General features: G+C 38.2%; 1 protein-coding gene across 3 annotated transcripts in view; it reads right to left on the bottom strand.

The window, feature by feature from the left end:
* The window catches only part of TECPR2 (tectonin beta-propeller repeat containing 2), a 38672-nt gene that overhangs the window by 16507 nt on the left and 2123 nt on the right, over positions 1-20042 (bottom strand). For 2 of the 3 annotated variants that reach the window (XM_021401214.1, XM_021401216.1), the window contains exons 2-16: positions 19119-19168; positions 18199-18483; positions 17933-18061; positions 17403-17534; positions 16283-16440; positions 14905-15217; positions 14004-14136; positions 12249-12713; positions 10621-11603; positions 9309-9492; positions 7445-7618; positions 3846-4026; positions 2284-2425; positions 1222-1462; positions 404-493 (exon numbers count right to left, since the gene is read on the bottom strand). In XM_021401214.1, the coding sequence (XP_021256889.1) occupies positions 404-493; positions 1222-1462; positions 2284-2425; positions 3846-4026; positions 7445-7618; positions 9309-9492; positions 10621-11603; positions 12249-12713; positions 14004-14136; positions 14905-15217; positions 16283-16440; positions 17403-17534; positions 17933-18061; positions 18199-18432 (3559 nt within the window). In that variant the 5' untranslated portion in view covers positions 18433-18483; positions 19119-19168. Of the gene's footprint in view, positions 1-403; positions 494-1221; positions 1463-2283; positions 2426-3845; positions 4027-7444; positions 7619-9308; positions 9493-10620; positions 11604-12248; positions 12714-14003; positions 14137-14904; positions 15218-16282; positions 16441-17402; positions 17535-17932; positions 18062-18198; positions 18484-19118; positions 19169-19424; positions 19586-20042 lie in introns of all 3 variants that reach the window. The other variant, XM_021401215.1, reaches the window with a different exon arrangement.

Genomic DNA, 20042 nt, shown 5'->3' with positions numbered 1-20042 from the left:
CATTAGTGTCACAGTTTTACCAATAAAACATGCAACTCTGTTGTAATAACTGCACTGACAGGAAAAGTAGTTGGTTAGTACAGGCACTGCAGCAAAGCATGCTCCAGGATTTCATATTACAAATTCTGGCAATGCATGCTGCAGCAAGCTAGAAAGTTACAGTTCCTAAAGGACTACCCATCCTCTGTTGGATGTCACTGCACCAAAGTCAGAACAATACGACTTCTTATCTCTGCTAGTTTTACAGACGTGTTTCCACCTTACTTCAAACATTTTAAACCCCTGCATACAAAAAAGGCAACCAAAACCTGAGGTAACTCAGTATATTTAATTACTTACACCATCAATTCCACTCTATTTCATAAAGTCAGACATTATATGCCTGCACTCTTGATTTACTAACCTTCTTTAGATGAAGCTGTGGAAGCCAACACAAAAACCCACTTTGTGGCTGAAGCAGTACCACGAGGCACAATATTATTCCAGTAAGTGCCTGAAAGGAAAGAACAGAGTCATTAGTATGAAAGTTAATTTTATTTTAGAATTCAAATCCTAGACACGATTTTCTGCACCAATCTTTCAGTAGCTGTTCTTGGGAAGAAAATCCCCTCAACATATCTATACACTTATGTGCACGATGACATAGAATTGGGAATTCAGGAAAGGAGAAGATTAATGGTCTTCAACAGGAGACCAAATGGATGATGAGTTTATATAGACAGCAGTATACGCCTAATCTTAACCTTTATCTATTAAAAAAAATGCACTAAATGGGGAACTGTAAAAAAAATTTGCGATTTGGGGAAATATATCTAGAAAACTAAAGCAATTCCTCCATTACTGCTGTAACACCATTACATTACTGTTTTGTATAGTCACACTGATCCTGAACTATGATCCATTGTGCCTAGATATAACAGGAACAGTAGCATAAGATTGCCTTCTCGCACAAGAGAAGAGACAAACACAGGTACTAAAAGGAGTAACTTGTGCACAGTCCACTTGTGTACAATGAATTTGTTGTGAAAAATGTTTCCCTTTGGATGGGAAAGTATTCAGACTATCTGCTAAAGAATCATTCAGCTTTTAAACGTGGAGTTACTTTGTTAAAGCTGCCCTGACTCACCATGGATTATTCTTGTGATCATCAGACTGCAGTTTAGTTACTTTCTCCTATTTAGTTTTCTTAACTTGGAAATATTAGATGCAAATCACACCAACCTATTAAGTTTCCCTTTGCCACATGGAATTCATTTTTGCCTGAAGAGATCCAGACGCCACTGCCATTAACTCCAAGGAGGCTGGGCTGACACTGAAGCTGCTGTGACCAAAATGCCATTCGAAGTTTGTCAGCCACTTTCTCTACAGGTGCTTGAGCTGCTGTTGCCACTGAATGTGTGGCCTGGATTATTGTCTGGAACAGGCTGCACTGGTCAAACACTACATAATCAGTGATGCTTACCTGGAAAAGAAAAAAAAAAAAACGTGTTATTGATGACTAATTAAGCTTTGTGGTGATTGGCAGAACACCCCAGCAAATTACCAAGTATTCCATTTTTTGGAGTTTGTTTTATGTACAGGAAATCTATCACAAGTTTAGAAGTACTGGAAGAGAAAAAAATATGGTACACTCTGATGATAAGTCTTGATAAAAAAAACCACAACCCCCTCCTCCCGAACAATCCACTTTAAATTCTGCATTTTAAGAAAGCCCTTTAATCTGGGATGACTGAACATCTTCTCTCTCCATCTAAAAACATGTTGAACTGTGCAAATTAAGAGGTGGAATTCTAGTTCACCAACAGGAAGAGAGAAATCTGCATAGTGTAGCAATTTAAATCACGTGGCAAAAACCTGGTAGGAGGAGGTCTAAATGACTAATTGCATAAGTTTTATCGTGGACACCTAGGATGACAATGGTCTGGGTACTCCTAGAAAGGAAGGAAGTGCTTGAGAGCACAAGAAGAAAAGCAGTCCGTGTTAAGACATCAAGCTATATGTAACACTGATACAACTTGGTAGATCATTTCTTGTATTCTTGAAAGCTATCGTGAGGCTGCTCTGGATGACCATGGGATATGTTTTCTCCTTTTCTGTAACATGAAAAGGGATTTCAGCCATAGTCATCCTGAAGTTTTAATACGGTGAATGAGAATGCTATTCTTTATTATACGATTCATTAAATTTTATGCTTAGAAACTTGGGAGAAAACAAATAAACCCTGGGTAGAAGATTAAACTGAAAGCAAAATTTAAAAATAAAAATAAATAAATAAATGCCTACTTGCCACCAATGGTTGTCATCTCCTTGGGGTTTCTTTGAAACTATACCGGTTCTGAACCACAGATTTCCATGGATATCCAAAGCCCATAACGTCTGTTGATCTCCAAGGGTTATACACACTGGTTCCAAAGCTTGCATTTCACTGGAAATGTAAATCAGAAGAAAATTAAGAAATCCTGCTTCAAATTTAGGCTTATGGCATTTCTGGGAGGCTACCAACAGTAGTTCAAACTGTTAATGCTCAAAAATACATTTGATTTCAAATTTTCACAGTTATTATTATGCAAACTAATAAAATCTGAGTTATCACAAGTAAAAACCATTCAACAACAAAACATAAGTCCTTCAAAAATCATTAAAGATTTGAAACTGTGAAACATAACAATAAGACAAAAACTAACTTGTTCAGTAGGTAATAAATAAACAGCTTAAGTTTTTGGTAAAGCAGCTCCATGAATACATCTCCTTCAATTCCCTCACCCTATTCAGAGATCAATATTAGCAGTTCAGGCACCATAAACAGAAAACTGAACCTAACTACACAGCAGAGATAAATACCGAGTTGGACTGTAAGTTTCCTGTAAAATAAATCATTCTTAAGCTCAGAAGGTCAATAGTATCAGATGATCTTATCAGGCATTTAAAAAGCAGGCAACAATGCTATTTCTTTCTGAGAACCTTCCTTGAGAACTTAAAAACAAATATGGATTGCTTTCTGCTGTTTTATTACAAAGCGGAAGAACATTAAGCATATGTAAGTCAAGCAAATATTTTCTTTAAGTAAAATGACTAAATGAAATGCAAATTTCAGATTTGGACAAGACACTGAACGTATCTTCAGTCTCTTAAGAAGAGTCAAATACCAGATTGGGAGGCAACAAGTTGGAACCTCACAACAGGGTATTCAGGAGGAAATAAAATCATATAACTGCAAGAACTGAATTTCTTCCTATACTTGTTTCATGCTGATGTTACAAGAGACTGTACTCCTGATTCTCAAAGCCAGCAGTAAACACACAGTGCTTTTAACTTTATCACAAACTACCTACTATGAACACAGGATCAACTAAAAAGCTAAATAACAATTACCCAGAATGTCTGTAAAAAATCTGTGACTGGAAAGTAGAAAAGCTGTGGATGAGCGACCAAGAGAATGCTGAGATTTAGTCTCTGAAAAAAATCACTCATATCTGGAAAGTACATTAAAGCCATCAGAGCACAGATTAAAGAAATAGTATTTAATCAAAGAAGTCATATTGTCATACATTATTAAAAGCCTTTTAAGCATTGTTCTCACTTCCCCAAACTTGCTTTTAACTGCATTATTACTTCTGTTCAAGTGATTTCTTTCACTACATAACAGCCACTCATCAGACAGAAGAATGCTCTAGATACATCTAGACAAAGACTGAAGGAGATATGTGCACATACGTACAAACATATAATACCCACACACTATCCATAGCAAGGTTCAGGTAACAAGCTGCAAACATCAGGAGTTCTAACATGAAAACAACTTGTTCCATTCCGGCGATGAAGCTGTCCTGCTACAGTGTCATTACCTGACAATATCGCTCTTCCACTGTTCTCCTTCAGGACAAAAGCTGCGTACTCCCTCCCGGTAGAGCAGCGCCCGCTGCTCACTCAGTGCCCACACAACATTATTTCTGGACGTAACCTGCGACAGTGGATAAGGGCAATCAACCTTTACTGCTCTGGCACAAGGACGATCCACACTCAGGCCTAGAAATCAGAAAAGGAGGATGCTTTACAAATCTGACATTTAGCAACTGAAAGAAAAAGAGAAAAAAGCTATCAACAGGGAAAAAAAAGTTAGGGGGAAATATCTCTGATGTTAACACTTCTCACTTGATCATTATTTTCTTGATAGACTGCTCTTTTCATTAACTATTAATCACTTCCTCTAATATAGCAGGATTTATATTTTAAGAAATAAAACACTGTACATCCTTCAACATCTTGCAGAGCCTATGAGTCCTGCGCCACCATTTCTGTTCTTTTTCTCCCTCTAGCGTCAGTATCAGGGATGTCCATTAACAAAATGTACTAGACTCTAGAGAAGCACTACAGACAATATTGCAAGAATTTTTGCCCCAAACATGCCAAGGAAAAACAACCTGATCCAAACAGAGGCAGCTGAACAATTGCAAAAGAGCATACCACAGAAAGCAGCACTGAAAGGAGAGAAGTTCTGGTAAATTCCAGGCAGTTTACTTCTTTAAACCTATAACCTGGAGGAACATGTATCTTTTTTACAATTACACTAAAGACTGATTTACAAACCTGTACGTGAAACACCATAACAGACAAGCTTTTGCTTAACCTTCTCATGCTTCTAAAGCAAGTAGCAGGTCACGGAGCAGATTCTCCTGAAGGCCCTACTAAGGCAGTTGGAAAATACAGATGAGGTGACTGGTGGTAAGCGACATGGCTTCATCAAGAGCAAACAGTGCCTGACAAATTTGGTGGCCTTTTATGATGGACTTACAGCATCAGTGGATAAAGGAAGAGCAATTAACATCATCTACCTGGACTTGTGCAAAGCATTTGACAGTGTCCCACATGACATCCTCATGGCCAAATTGGAGAAAAACGGACTTGATGGATGGACCACTCGCTGGATAAGGAACTGGCTGGACAGTCACACTCAGACAGTTGCGGTCAGTGGCTCAATGTTCAAGTGGAGACCAGTGACAAGTGATGTTTCTCAAGGATCAGTACTGGGACCAGTGTTAAATAACATCTTTGTAGGCGACATGGACAGTGGGATCGAGAGTACCCTCAGCAAGTTTGCAGACAACACCAAGCTGAGCGGTGCAGTTGACACGCTAGAGGGAAGGGATGCCATCCAGAGGGACCTGGACAGGCTTGAGAGGTGGGCCCATGCCAACCTCATGAAGTTCAACACAGCCAAGTGCAAGGCCCTGCACCTGGATCAGGGCAATTCCAAGCACAAACACAGGCTGAGTGGAGAACAGTTTGAGAGCAGCCCTAAGGAGAAGGATTTGGAGGTGCTGGTTGATGAAAGAAAGACTCAATGTGAGCTGGCAATGTGTGCTTGCAGCCCAGAAGGCCAACCATATCCTGGGTTGCATCAAGAGAAGCAGGACCAGCAGGTCAAGGGAGGTGATTCTGCCCCCCCCCCCCCACTCTGCTCTCATGAGACCCCATCCGGAGTACTGCATCCAATTCTGGGACCCCAAATGCAAGAAGGGCATCAAGCTGTTGGAGAGGGTCCACAGGAGGGCCATGAAGATGATCAGAGGGCTGGAGCATCTCCCCTATGGAGACAGACAGAGAGTTGGGGCTCTTTGGCCTAGAGAAGAGGAAGTTGCAGGGGGACCTCATAGCAGGGGGCATGTAGCAAAAGGACAACGGGAAATGGCTTTAAACTGGAAGAGGGTAGATTCAGACTAGATATTAGGAAGAAATTTGTTACTGTGAGGGTGGTGAGACACTGGAACAGGTTGCCCAGAGAGGCTGTGGATGATCCCCTCCCTGGAGGGATTCAAGGCCAGGCTGGATGGGGCCTTGAGCAATATGGTCTAGAGGGAGGTTTCCCTGCCTATAGCAGGGGGGTTGGAGCTAGATGAACTTGAAGGACCCTTCCAACCCAAACCATTCTGCGATTCTATGAAGTAGGAATAGACTCATATGTATGATATTTTAGAATGACAAGAAGAAAACTGCTAAGCTCCAAACCTCTGAGAACAGTTGTTAAGAGTGTGGGGAATAAAAAGATCCTAAAGAACCAACTATCATGACCGGTTGCCTCACATTAACGAGACACATACTGAGAATTTATTTTCTGCTATGACAAATTAGAAGCCCAAGAACAGCAGAATGGAAGCTAATTTAATCAAACCAATCTCTCACAGGGAAGAAAAATATTGATTAAAACCTCCACAGAGCCCTGTGTGACTGGCATCAAGTTCACTCTCTATCACCGCTGGCCGTGCTTATTGGCAATATACATGTGACCTTGGGCAGGCCACTTGATTTCTAACAACCAAGTGTATTAAAAGAAAATAATTTAAGAGCAGAAGGTATTTGAAATTATGCTATTTAATTTTCTTGATCATAAAGAATTTCTATATTATACTACAGCAAGTAAATCTACAAGAGAGACTAGAAAACGAAAACTAAATGGAAGATAAATAAGAATTCTGACAGCCACTTTGAAATATTATCCTGGGTTAGTATCTTTTACTGTTTTTCCTTTATTCATCATCCTCTTACTTCTACAGTAACTTCTTCAGCACGTTGCTTGTGACTTTTCTTTACCAACTCAGTTCTCTGGGCAAATTCCCCTTGCCCAAACTTCATCCTAGAAATGGACTTCTCTCTAGCTGCATGTATCTAGCCTGAATGCTCTGTGTAGAAAATCTTCCAAATGCATCCTCTTCTATTTGTTGAAGCAGATAAATCTAAGGCCATTGCTTCAAAGCTGCTACTGCACTATCCTCGTCTCTGATCCTTGCCTCATTTATATCCAGTGACAAAGCAGCTGTAGACTGCTGCTCCCTAGCCCTTTCCATTCTTCCACAGACCACTTCCCAATACTTCTGAAACCATTCATGGTCTTCCATCTCACACTACCTTCCTTTCATTATCAAGTGGTATACTTTATGTCCAACAGATTATTCTTTTCAAAACAAATAGCTTCTGCTTTCACTTACACTGTCTCCTACACTTGAAATTAGTGTATGGATGTTGACAAGAAATTCATCTCAAATTCCTACTTAAAAACTTTATTAAAATCCTTTAGGCAAGCAAACAAAACCCACTCAAGGGTCACTTGTTTTAGTGTATCATGCCATTACAAGACAAAAAATTATTTCAATATTTTCTGTAATCCTTTTTTTTATTTATCTGCATCCATCTCATGTCTTTTTCTTAAATCCTCTATACAGCATGTACTCCACTTAACAAAAAGAACAAGTGGCAATGAACTGGCTTCCTCAGGATCCCCATTTAATACAAAAATCTCACAACTGTTTCTAAAGATTTCTCAAGAAGGAAAGGTTTTTCTATATTTTGGCTGTGAACAAAAGTTTTAAATCCATTGCAATTGTTTAATAGACTTGAGCTCCAGAATTTTAGCCTGCAAAAATCAAAAGGTTGCAATTAATTCAGGTACCTGTTTGTAGATACAGATCTCCATTTGTTCTGATAATCCAGGCAGTGTCATCACTTAAGGCTACAAATACAGCCTGAGGTAAAGCCTCATACCAGTGGCGTTTTCCTTTTATAGTTACTTTTCCACAAGCAAATGCTTTATTAGTTTTCTGTTCAATCTTCCAGAGAAGAGCTCCTGTACGAGAAATGAGAGAACACAGTATCACTTAACAATTACTATAACAGAGATGTTGACTTGTCCTACCTACACCTTAACTAACGCATAAGAAAAACAAGAACTACTTAACTAAAATGCAAGATTTAAAAATCCATACAACTTCTTTTTCTAATGCAAGAACAGAACGAGTAGCCAGCTTCTCTAGAAATTTCTGAAATGCATTAATCAGTAGATTCCATGTTATTTTTAAATGTCTAAATGCAAATCACTTCTCAATTATACACACTGAAAACTAACAACCAAAACTTCACATCTTCATCACACGAAGAGGGGATAATTGTACCCCTCCCACTTTTTTTTTTTTAATTTACAAATATTGATAGTATTAGAAATCTAAATCATAACTTCATTGGATCAGTGACCAAGATCTGAACAGATTGCACTATGCCATTAACCAGTGGGCAGAGCTATCACCTGTCCACTTCTCAGTATGTCACAAGCAGACAAAACTCAAAAACACAACTGCACAAATCCATCTTAGGAGCTTTTTCCCCTCACTCCAATCAGGAAAAGAAAAGCAAATGGAATTCCAAACTTAACTACTGATCAGCATCCATACCGGCTCATACCAGAGTAATATATTGTCAGATTAACTGCCTTTGAATAATTCCTCAAAGCAGGATTTGATTCCAGTTTGACCCTTGTGGTTAATAGGCTTGTGTAAATACATCCAATTTCAAAATTGTGAATACTAGAAATCCACATGGGCTGAAGAAAACATTGGGTAAGTTCCTGGAACTGAGAGTATAATAAATTCACAACAATGGCTAGGCCACCACCAACTGCAATCTGAAACTACTGAGGGCAAATGTAAGACACGCTAGCCCAATTTCTTTCCTGCAGGCATCTGTCTTTGTCTAGTTTCAAAGACACGATACTGAGCTGGATGAATCTATACTCTGATCTAATATAGCCACTCTTGTATTTTTTGTCCAGAAGAAAACTCAACTACAGATCCAAAGATAAAACCCTTCTTCTTAAACCAGACAGCAAATCTTCTATCCAAAGTGAAGACTGATGTGCTTTAAGAGATGACAGAAGAAGAAAAGTAGCGGCAGAGCAGGAAGACTAAAGTTTAGAAAATAACAAAGAAACTTCTATTTTCACACCAGTGCTAAAGCAATCTGCATAGCTAAGAGTGATGCAAGTTCATCACCAAAGACCATTTCTTTTTAATCCAATATAATTCTCACAAACAGCCAGGATGAACTCATACACAAATGGACCAAAAATTAAAACTTAAAAAGAAAAAATGCTCAAGAAAACAAACAAAGGCACATATATAAAGAATTTTATGTTTACATCAACAAAAAGAAAGAACTTTACATTTGGGAGCCATAAGCAGTTCTGTATCAAAAACCAAGAGGAGACTTCTTGATCTGTCTTTACCTAATGCTGAACTACTGCTTGTGTAGTTCACTTTAATCAGAAAGCCACGTATTCTCAGAAACACAATGTCATCTTGTTAGAACAGTCACCTAAACTAACTTAGTATGCAGACGCACTGAATATGCAGACACATCCTCTGAGTTTTTCTTCATCTAATCAAATAACAGTTAAGTATTAAAAAATTACAAAGCAAAGGGAATGCACAATTCTGCTGAAGTTCTGTATTTATGAGTTTACAGTGATGTAGAAACCAACCAACCTGAAGGGGAAACCGCCACCTGCTGGACACCATCTTCAAACTTCTGCCACCGCAGCCCAGCAGCTGGAAGAGCGCTGCAATACAGGCTGCCTCTGTAGTCCAGGCACCAAATATACTTCTCTGAGACAGCCAGGCTCAGGATGCCATAACCAGGGCCAGAGTATCCCATCCAGCTCTCTGCAAACTAAAAACTGTAGAGTCAGAACAGTGGCAGATGTCTTCAAACTGTACAAGAAAATGGTTGTATAAGCACAAGCAGCTGCCATATTCTTGATCTTAAAAAAAAGCTAAACTTAAAGTTCCTATGTACCTTAATCAATAAATAAATACCTTGTGTAAAATAAAACTACATTTGTCATTGTTTTCTAACATACTCTGTACCGCAAACTAAAAATCCCAGAACAAAAGTTATAACAAAAAGAAAACTAGATGCTGCCATCTGCAGATGTGACCTACACTGTAAGCATCTATGCAGCATTTTTAAACACTTCAGTATATGACAGCCCAAATTTAAAAAGAAGAACGGAAAAAAAGGCTTCCATACTTTGGGCTGCAGCTATGACTAAATAAGATGCTACCAACTTAAAACTCAACATTTCTCAACAAGTATTTGGTCATTCTCAACACATGGAACAATTAAGACCTCTGCTAGAACTCTTTGTGGTTTTTTTGCAATTTTACAGATTTTACAGTTAATCTTAGTACTTTGATAATCTATATGAATATTCCTAGTTCTGTCTATGTTTAAGCCATAAAATAACCATTAAGGAAAAAGGAGTAACAGGAAAAGAAAAACCACCGACATATAAAATAGTACTAACTGCTGTCTATGACATAAAGAAAGATTAATCTTTATTCTGAGTATTTGCAGGCAAAAATGAACCTTAACCAGATGCCATCCATGAAAGACAACCAGCATTAATTCCTAGCAAAGCTAATGGATGTTTGGAGCACTATCTTGCAGGACTTGGGCTACTGGAGACCTAAACAAACAAAGCGCAGCCTTTAAGCATGACTACTCTTCACTCTTCAATGGATGGGCTGATGACAGAATCTTTGTCCAACCGGAAATCATAATAATATTTATGCAGACAGTACAGCTTCTCCAGCTTCCATTCCGAAGTCTGATACCTCACATTTCATAAGTCATGACACATATTGCTGCCTGGTTTTATGTTTTACTTGTTGAACTAAGCAAAAAGAGAACCGCTTCCCTAAAGATGTAAAGAACAGTCATTACATGCAAGCGTGCTGGTTTTTTTCTTCAAAATGTTGAGATTTAAAATATTTCACCTAAATTGAAAACATATACCTGATCAGATTTTAGCAGCACCATTTCATCTTGGCTTATCCTGGTCATATCCTGGGAACCAGGCTCAGCACCAACTTCAGGCACGCTAGTCTCTGAGGATGAATATGGTAACCCATGTCCATAAATATCCTCTTCATCACTTGAGGCAGATTCCTCCTCTGCCTTACTTTCCTGAGTGTTTGTTACCCATTCAGCAGTGCTAGTACTAGATTTAGCTTTGATTACACTTTCAAAATTCCATCCAGAAACGGAACTATGCTCTGAATCAACACCTTCAGAGATGTCAAAGTGGTGAACAGAAGGATCTGACAGAGCACTGACTATTAGAGAATGCTGCTGATGGTCTTCCCTGTCAGTTTCATCACTTTCATTCAGTGTCAGTGATGTCTGAACACCAAGTACACTGCTACGTTCCAAAACCATTTGGTCCGGCTCTTCAAAACATTTTTCACCGTGCAGCTTCATTTCATCTAGACTTTCATTTATTTTACACAATGTACTAAAATCCTGTTCTTCTTGGCCTAGCTTTCCAAGATAGCATTCACTGCTTGCAGAAAGCACACAATGGTTATTTTCAGTAACAACAGTGCCTGTTAAGTCTTCTGCGAGGATGAGAGGAGAGACAGATGTCAAAGCATCTATAACCGTCGATGTACCCATGCCACTGTCACTGTTGGGCAGTTTCTGTAAGTCAACTGTATCTCCATTTTCTTCATTAATTAGTACAGTTGCAGACTCAGGAGACTGTAGGACACTAAACGTTTCTGAAGCATTATCTTCCTGCAAGATTGTATTGGACTCCACACTGAACATGCTTTCCTGATCTGGAGACCCGGTACTCAAATGATCAATGCTTCCACTCATGAGGCTAGATGTCATGGAAAATGAATCTGCATTCACTGAATGCGGACTGTCACCAGAAAGCTGACGCTCATAACTTGGTGTGCCTTCCAGAGAGATGTGGTTTCTCTTGGTCCCACTTTCTGTTCTCACAAAAAAAAAAAAAAAGGGGGGGAGGGAAGGAGGTGGAAGGGATGAGTCATATTAATAAAGTTTAATTAATATTTTTATTGGTGCTAAGAATAGAATTAAATCTACGTTTTGACATACTGATTATTTTTTCTACTTGAACGCTGAATGACACATATAAAACCAAAGAAGACTGAATAACAAAACATTTTAAAATTACAATATCAGCATAAAAAAACTCTTAGAATATTTAAGTGTTTACACTGTTTTAATAAACTAAAAAAGAATGGCTCAGAAACAGCGTCAAATACTTCAGGATGAATAGGTATCACACAATTCCAACAAAACTGGAAGTAGAATTCCACTGTATATTAGCAACAACTATATCTTACAACATTAAGCATATTTATATAAAGCAAAACAAACTTAAAGAAATAAAACAAACAGACCTGAAAAGAAAGGTACTATCAATGCATTGATTTCAAAGCAGGCATTCACCTTAAAAGGCCCACCACAATCACTCCAAATATTTCAGCTCTTAGATTTTATGTGACAATACAACATAAACAAAGCACGTCAAAAACGCTCTCGTGTGAGATGTACCAGATGTGACACATTCTAATAACGACCAGTGGCAGGCAAAGTTCTGCTAGACTTACCTTGTTTCTTCTTCTTTTTCTTTTTCACTTTAATTGGCTTTACAATGAGCTCCTGATCAAAGTCTTCAGAGCTGATAGTGCTGAACCGTTGTGAAGAAAGCTGACATTCTCTCTGAGCTTCTGAAAGTTGGTCTGCACATACCATAAAACTGGAGCCACTGTCCACAGAATTTACTGAACTGCTCCTGCTTCTTGATTCACTTGCCACAGAGCAGCCCCTTTTTCTTGTTTCACTGCTCAAGTCTCCCACTCTATCAAAGTTTTTTTCCAATAGCGCTGGAGTTTCCAAATCATCTTTCACTAAAGAGTCCCTTTTCTCACCAATAACTGAAGGAGAAGTAACTATCTTTTTATCTGTTTCCACTGAAGGGCTAGATGATGCAGATGCAACTACTGATATCGGGGTCAGCAAGTGAGGACTCGTATCTGTTGAAGGATTCAGCAGTTTTGAATTCCCATCTGAAACTGACCAAAAGAAAAATAGAGGTATAAACACTAGGGTGTCAACTGAGTAGCAGCATAGCTTCTTGGAAAGTGATCAGAGAAAAGAAGCTTTATCCAATCAAAAGAATTTTAACTAAACACACATTTCAATTACATATATGTACACAGTGTAAGTTTCATGCAAGTAAATCTATATAAAATTATTTTAGTAAAATCAATACTCCAAAGTCTGCATCAAAGCTCCATGTGAAAATTCTACTTTTATGCTCACGTAGAAAACGGTTACAGGTCTTTAGTGTGGAAGACCCCACTGTGTTACGTACTAAGTACCATCATGTATTTTCAACTTCTTCAAACATTCAGTATCTTGGGCAAAATAAAAATAGATTTAAAAAACAACAACAACAAAATCCACCAAGACCAAGGAAAATTGACCAGATAAATCACTGTGGTAATTAGAAGAAAATACATTTCAAGATGAATCCTTTCCAACTATGCTTGGAAGTTGAGAATAAAATAGTAAATGCTATCACCAAGCATGAGGATCAAACTGACTAAGTCCTCTAGCATCCAATAGAACTTCATAGCATATCTGCTAGCATTGTGCTAAGACAAAGCTAAGACAGAGGCTTTTAAATACATAAGTAATCCTTCTGTGAGTTGAATGTGCTGGATAAAGGTGTTTACAATTTTTTATGAGGAGAAATCAGTCAGCATCATCATTAAGGAAGTATTACTAATCTCCTTCATAGAGTTCTAGGAACACAGATGCTGAACTCAGGTGGCACCAAATAAGAAAACAAGGCCTCAAATTATTTTTGGAGACTTAGTGAATATTCTTTGGGTGCTTTGCCAGTTCTTATTTCCCAGCTGGGAAGGCTGAGATTTCCTCTGGAACAAAAGTGACAACAGGTGGCACAAAATCATCCCACTCAAGTATCACCAATCCAAACCATTGAGATTGATCACTAGATAGGTAATCATAATCATGAATGTAGATTGCTCAAGCAACACTGTTTAGAATAAAGATGCTTGGTAAGGATAATGTTGATCAACACTCTAAAAAACATAACAGTAATTAATTTCTTAATGCCTCCACTCTCGCAGACAAAAGAGACCCAGGTGTGCAGATAAATCAGAGCTCTAAATATAGTCTTCTGTAAAAAAAGATAAGCAATTCCAGAGAAACTATTATGTTGTGGTTTTTTTTCCCCAGTATGTAAAAACATAACAAAATAAAACCGACCACGAAGGTATGACAGACTTCATGTTCCATGAGGCACATACTCAAGTTTGCTAAGCTATACAAACCTAGAGATGACAGTCCTTCAGGTCTACTTGAAATTCTTATTATGTCTCTATCTCCCTTTAAGAGAAAAATCTCATTGCTGGTGCAGGACACAGACACAATATCACCATATCCTTCCAAGCCACCAATCAAAGCCTATAAAGAGTCACCAAATACAGAAATAATTGGCATCAGATTAATCCACTGTTTGGACAAGATTAGGCTCTTAACAAATTGTTCACTGACATTTAATTGACATAGACAGAGGATAAGGATGTTAACAAAAAGAAAACAGAAAAAAGAAACAAGAAAGTATGTTGCAGCCCTGACGTAGCTCGATTTTTGTACTGATTTCCATCCCAACTAATGCCGTGAGTATAATCATTTGTTCTGCCTCAACTAGGAGCAATCAGTTACTTCAGTAATACACAATTTGGTGGCAAAAAGTACTAACGTTTGATATCATTTATACAAAAAGATACTAGCTTGCATTCATTTTCATGCACACTTTTAAAAGACAAAATAGCTAGCAGCTTTCTCTATACCAAATAAAATCTAATGCTAGTGTTCTGGCAGACACCAACAGCCATAAAAAGGAAATAAATACTTCCAGGCACATCTTCTAGGCATTAAGTTTCTTTTTTGCATGAATTACTATATTTTATATTCATATACGCTTTTCTAAGTATTTAAATTGATTACAAAGTTAACATCTGGACTGAAAGCTTTAAATATATTTTTTGTTACATTTAATACATATTGTTTGCGAGTATATCCTTGCAACGACAATTTGAAGAGGGAGAAAACCTTTTTAGGTTTCAATGTGAATTTAAATCATAGAAGTGTAAGGACAACCTGAAGAGCCTCACAACATAGTGTGAAGAAAAACAAGAAACAGAATATGCACCCATAAGATTCATCTACCTGGTTCACAGTGTCTAATAAATAGATGCTGTATTCATTCCAGGTCAGCACCCATCCTTCTTGGAAAAAGCATGAGACAAGCCCAAGGTGTTTCTCTGGGGAGCTGTAACTCCCTCTGTCGGGTGGTTCCAAACGAGGATATAATTCAAAAGTTTTTATTCCTCTAACAAATAAATCTTTCAATATGAACGTGGCCTGAACAGTTCCGTGAACATCAGATTTCCAGAGGCGAAGCCCAGGTCTGGCAGCAAATAGTGTCAGATCAGTCTGCTTACAGAGGCCAGGTATAAAACATGCTCCAAATTTGCCACTGCTAAAATGTAAAACAAGAATGTATTTAAAATCTATATACACAACGCAGAAACAAATGTTAAAACTAATGTCATAAATTTACAACCGCAGGTTATCAACATTAAAAATGTCGTTCTTCAGTTGAAGTATTCCATCAAATGTCTGAAAGACATGAACTGTACTTCCAAATAACATGGGTTTTCCCTCAGCTTCAGGTGTCAGACATCATCTGTTAGACAAGTTAAATGACTCCTCCTAACACGACTCACAGCCCTAACACCACTCTGTCCATCCTAGAAAGATCCTACTATGCAGCCATCCTTCTCCCAGTATTGATGAAAACAAGCAAAACACCACTGAAGAATGCTAAGAAACTGACAACCTCTATTTCCAAGGAGCAGATCTCAGCTGTTAAAATCTTTGTCCTTTGCACATAAAAACACTATCACTGAAGAAGCAAAAAGGCAAGGGGGCCCTTGGTGTTCATATCATTATCTGTATGTCTGAAACATACATTATAAACCTTCTCTCAGGAGTCAATTTCCAATATCTTCAGATATAGTCAGTCATGCTGATCCAATACTGAGTACCCTCTTCCTTCATAATCCAGAATGATTACACAATCAAAGATGCCAGGAAGTCATACAAAAAGGTCCTAGCCTTAAGTGATTCTTACACACGTTCTCTTTCGATTCACTCTAGGATGTAAAAAAATAAAGACACTGACTGCATTAGGTAATACATACATCATCCATGAGATAGACCACTGTTTACAACAGTCGCTCACCCCAAGCCACGGTGAAGAGGGAGACTGCAAAGTTCAACAGTGCTTTCAGTTTAAACAAGAAAGCATCTTGAATAATTTTTGCATCGCAAACAAGAAGACTAATACATTCGCAACCATATACTTTCTAAGTAAGCAGAACTGTCATTTCATGTTTGAGCATACATGGCTACTCTAACTGCACTTTTTGTAAGTGGACTGCTCTGTTCTATTAATTTCACTGCTTAGGTCACCCTTTCTGTAATCCATCCTGAAAAGCTAGCATTAACTAATGTGCCTGCATCAAGATTTTATGAGAGTTACTTTTTTCTGGGCTGTGTTCCAACTTGCTTGACAGATTTCTCTTCCGTGTAAAAAAGTATGGTTCGTTGTAAAGTGGAGACCAGCAGCACTTTCTGGTTGTAATCCAACTGGACAATCGAAGACGGCTCTTCCAGCACAAGGCTGGAGTTGCAAACGCCCTTTTAAAGATACATGAAATTAGTAACAGTCAAACTTTCTAAAAACGCATGATAATAACTAACAGTTTAAAGAAAAGAATATGCTCAAAAACGTTAAAGCAAGCAAGAAACAACTTTTGGACCACTGTTCCATTATGTTCACTTACTGAACGTGAAGTCACCTTATGCAGACAAAAGAACTGTTAGATAGTGTGCGACTGCTGGTACGCACTATGAAATTCAACTTCCCCAGGAACTCAGCTAGCACATTTCATTAGAACCCGACAGAAATCCTCAAATATGTGTGGTTCCTCCTTATTCTCCATTGCCAGGATACAGGATGCTACGACAATCGTCACGCTGGTGACATTAAAACTTTCCGTCCTATCAGTCATTGGTAGTCCTAGACCACCTGACAGTCACAGACAAATCAGGACGGCTGCTGCTTTCACATGTGTGAAGTTAGTACTTGTTTTGTTGACGTCTCATGTCTGTATTAATTCACAAACGATGAGAAAAAATTCCACTTACTGGTAAGATGCTATCGTAAGAGCCACCCAGTAGAACCCAATCATGTTTTCATTCTACACTCTAAGATCGAAACATTGAACAATGCAGGAAAAAAAAAAGTACAACAACCCAGCAAATCAACAAGTTGCATCATTCGAGTGTACTCTTCCCAAGTAATCAAGGAAAAAGTATTTGCTGAAATGTGAAAATGTGCATAGTTATTTCAGAAATAAATATTAAAAATACTGATCCTTCTCATTTCCCATTTTTTAAAGCTGTTGTGAAGGATTCCCAATGGTCAGCTTACTGGGTGCATGCACATCTAGCTATGAGTATATACACCAATACAATCCATCTAACAACAATCCAACTAACTATATGATATGAAGCAATTAACTAACTGCTAAATATTTCAATGCAGAAACTCTTTTTCCACCCCCAGAAAGTTGTAAATTAGAATAAAAGTCTTTTACATGGTCTAGGTCTAGGGCAGAGTAGACAATCTTCCCCCTGTCATCTCCAGAAAATAATTTCATTCCATTGGGACTCCAAGCCAAAGCTGTAATGCTACTTTTGTGGATACCAGCAACATCAAATCGCCGAAGCTGTGAAACAATACCAAAGAAATACAAGAATGAATGGAAAACGCAGACACAAAACCTATTCAGTGACTTGGGCTGATAAGTCAGAGGTTCAGTCCACAAACACAGCTCATTCTCATTTCTGTTAAAACAAACAAATAAACAACAACTCCCCACTAAATAGCTCAGTCAGCTATTACAAATGAGTTCATCAGAAAAACTGTTGATTAAATTCCTTTTGTAATGAAAAATTGTTTTAAGGTCATTGCTTTTCTAAGCTTAACGTATGAAGCGTAAAACATATTCATAGACGCTTCATTAGGCAAAATTCTCCATTTTTCACTAATGCAAAGAATCCCCATAACAATCTACTAGGATTCACCATGCTAAATCTCGCAGTTTAGCTACACGCAAAGATTTACCTGTTTGTTTCTCCCAGGCAATGAAGACACAAGCTGAAAAACTGCAACTCGACCCGAGGCTGTGCCAACAGCAACTAGGTCATCAAAACAACTCAACAGCTTCACAAAAGTTATAGATTCACACTTCCCCTGTTGGAAGAAACCATACATAAAACTTGCAGTTACTCAGAGTCAAAGAACCGGTTATGAAAAGCCCCTCAATTTCGAGCACTTAAGCACAGATTGAAAACTTCATTAGAAGTGACACAGTTTAAGTCTGTACTTACCTCAAAATTATATTTTTTCATCTGGTTTAAATGTCTGCAGTAGAGATAAAGCATTCCAATGCTGCTTCCCACTGCAATGTAGTCACCATTGGTATCAAGTGCTGTGAGGTACACGACAATAGAGCGAAAGCCTTTTTGGATCTTTGTTGGAATGGCATTGAGTAGATAATATAAGGGACAAAACTCCTTAAATATAACCGGTGAAGCCACAGATGCCATAGCAAGCACTGGCATCAGCAATTTTAAGGCTGAAATAAACACATCTACTTCATGGCATAAGGAAATCTGAAAGACAAAGCCAAAACACAATCCATTAACTTCCTTGGAGATAGTAAGTAGTTAACAGCAAGTCACCGCTTAACAAGAACGCATGCAGAAATTGTCAAGTTTTCTTTGGTCTAAAGAAAACAAAAGCTAAACTCTTCTAGGGGACATAAGCTGTTCTTAGAAAAATCTCATTCTTTAGAATAAACTTGCTTTTTCAGTTCAGTACTCTAGGGACGCAAGGTAACTGCTAATTCTGGGATAAGCTTTTTTCCTTGCAGCTACAAGCTTATCAAAGTTGGGAAGATATATTAATTTGAACTCATTTGGCTAGTGAAATATCTGTATGGGCTGTGCCTGACACAGAACAATCCACATAGTCTATTTCTTCACCTGTCTGAAGACTCTATCCTCTACCTTCCCAGCGCTGAGAGCATGAGACGTTCACTGTTTAAGCAGGCACAGTAAGATCAAAGTGTCAATCTAGTATTTAAGCTCAGCTCCCCACCCTCCTTGCCTCCTGGCCTCAAGAAAATAAATCATTTGCTGCAAGCAAATCCAATTAACAGAATGGTTTCGAATTTCTCAAAAACAAATGCAGCTTTCCAAGACAAGAATTGCGGATATCTGGAGAGAAAATAGCTTTCTAAGCTTACTTAAGCAAGCAACGTTGAAGATTTTCTTTAGCTTCAGCAGTTGTAACTTCCTTAAAGAAAAAAGAAACAGAAATATGTCAAAACACATAAATGCTGAAAATTTTTCTGAAAAATATTCTTTGTACAGTCTCTGTGGTATGTCCTATTATGCCTCCTTTGTATTTCTCTGAGGATGAAAATGGTATTTGTTTTGCAGCTTCACACATTGCTTCTCAACTAAATTAGAAATAACATTGCTGCACTCATTTAATATCTCCATTACTGTGAAAAGCTCTGATGTCTCAATTTTCAAGCTCTGTCACTTACTGCGCAAGAGGATTCGCCATGCTGGCTTCATGCCCTGCAACACTTGCTGTCAACACGCAACTCCACTAAATCCAAGGGATTACTTATGATGCATTACCCATTCAAGCCCACATTAGACAAGAAATCAGGAATAAAGAGTTGATCCTGGACTCCTAGGTTCTCTGTTACAAAAGAAAAACAGCCACTGAACAAGCTAACAGCAATTATCAGATGTTCTTAACTGTGATAAATTTTACTGCTTGCTAGAAAATAATTCCTCTCTGACACTGCTTCCAACAGTCATGACACGTACTTCATAACATACCACAGGGATTAGCAGATGAAAGCATCCACACTATTTCTCAGGGAAGAGTTCTTTCTGGAGTTGTTGACTAAGTTACAAACAACCTAAGCACATCACCACTCTTTTGTAATATATTCACATATCTCCTTCCTATTTATATTTTAGAACTCCTTTACCCTAGCATTTTGTACCTTCTATCCATACAGACAACTAAATATCAACGAAATCTACTGCTAAAGTCTCCTGTTTGCTCCTCTACACATGCTGCTTTGCCAGTTATGCAATTTTAATGCCTGCTGGTTGACTTTTTGTCTTTATTTCAGCTAAAACCCAGA

The sequence above is a fragment of the Numida meleagris genome, chromosome 6 (assembly GCF_002078875.1).
Source record: "Numida meleagris isolate 19003 breed g44 Domestic line chromosome 6, NumMel1.0, whole genome shotgun sequence".
Taxonomy (NCBI): domain Eukaryota; kingdom Metazoa; phylum Chordata; class Aves; order Galliformes; family Numididae; genus Numida; species Numida meleagris.
This window is presented reverse-complemented; position numbering and strand designations above follow the sequence as displayed.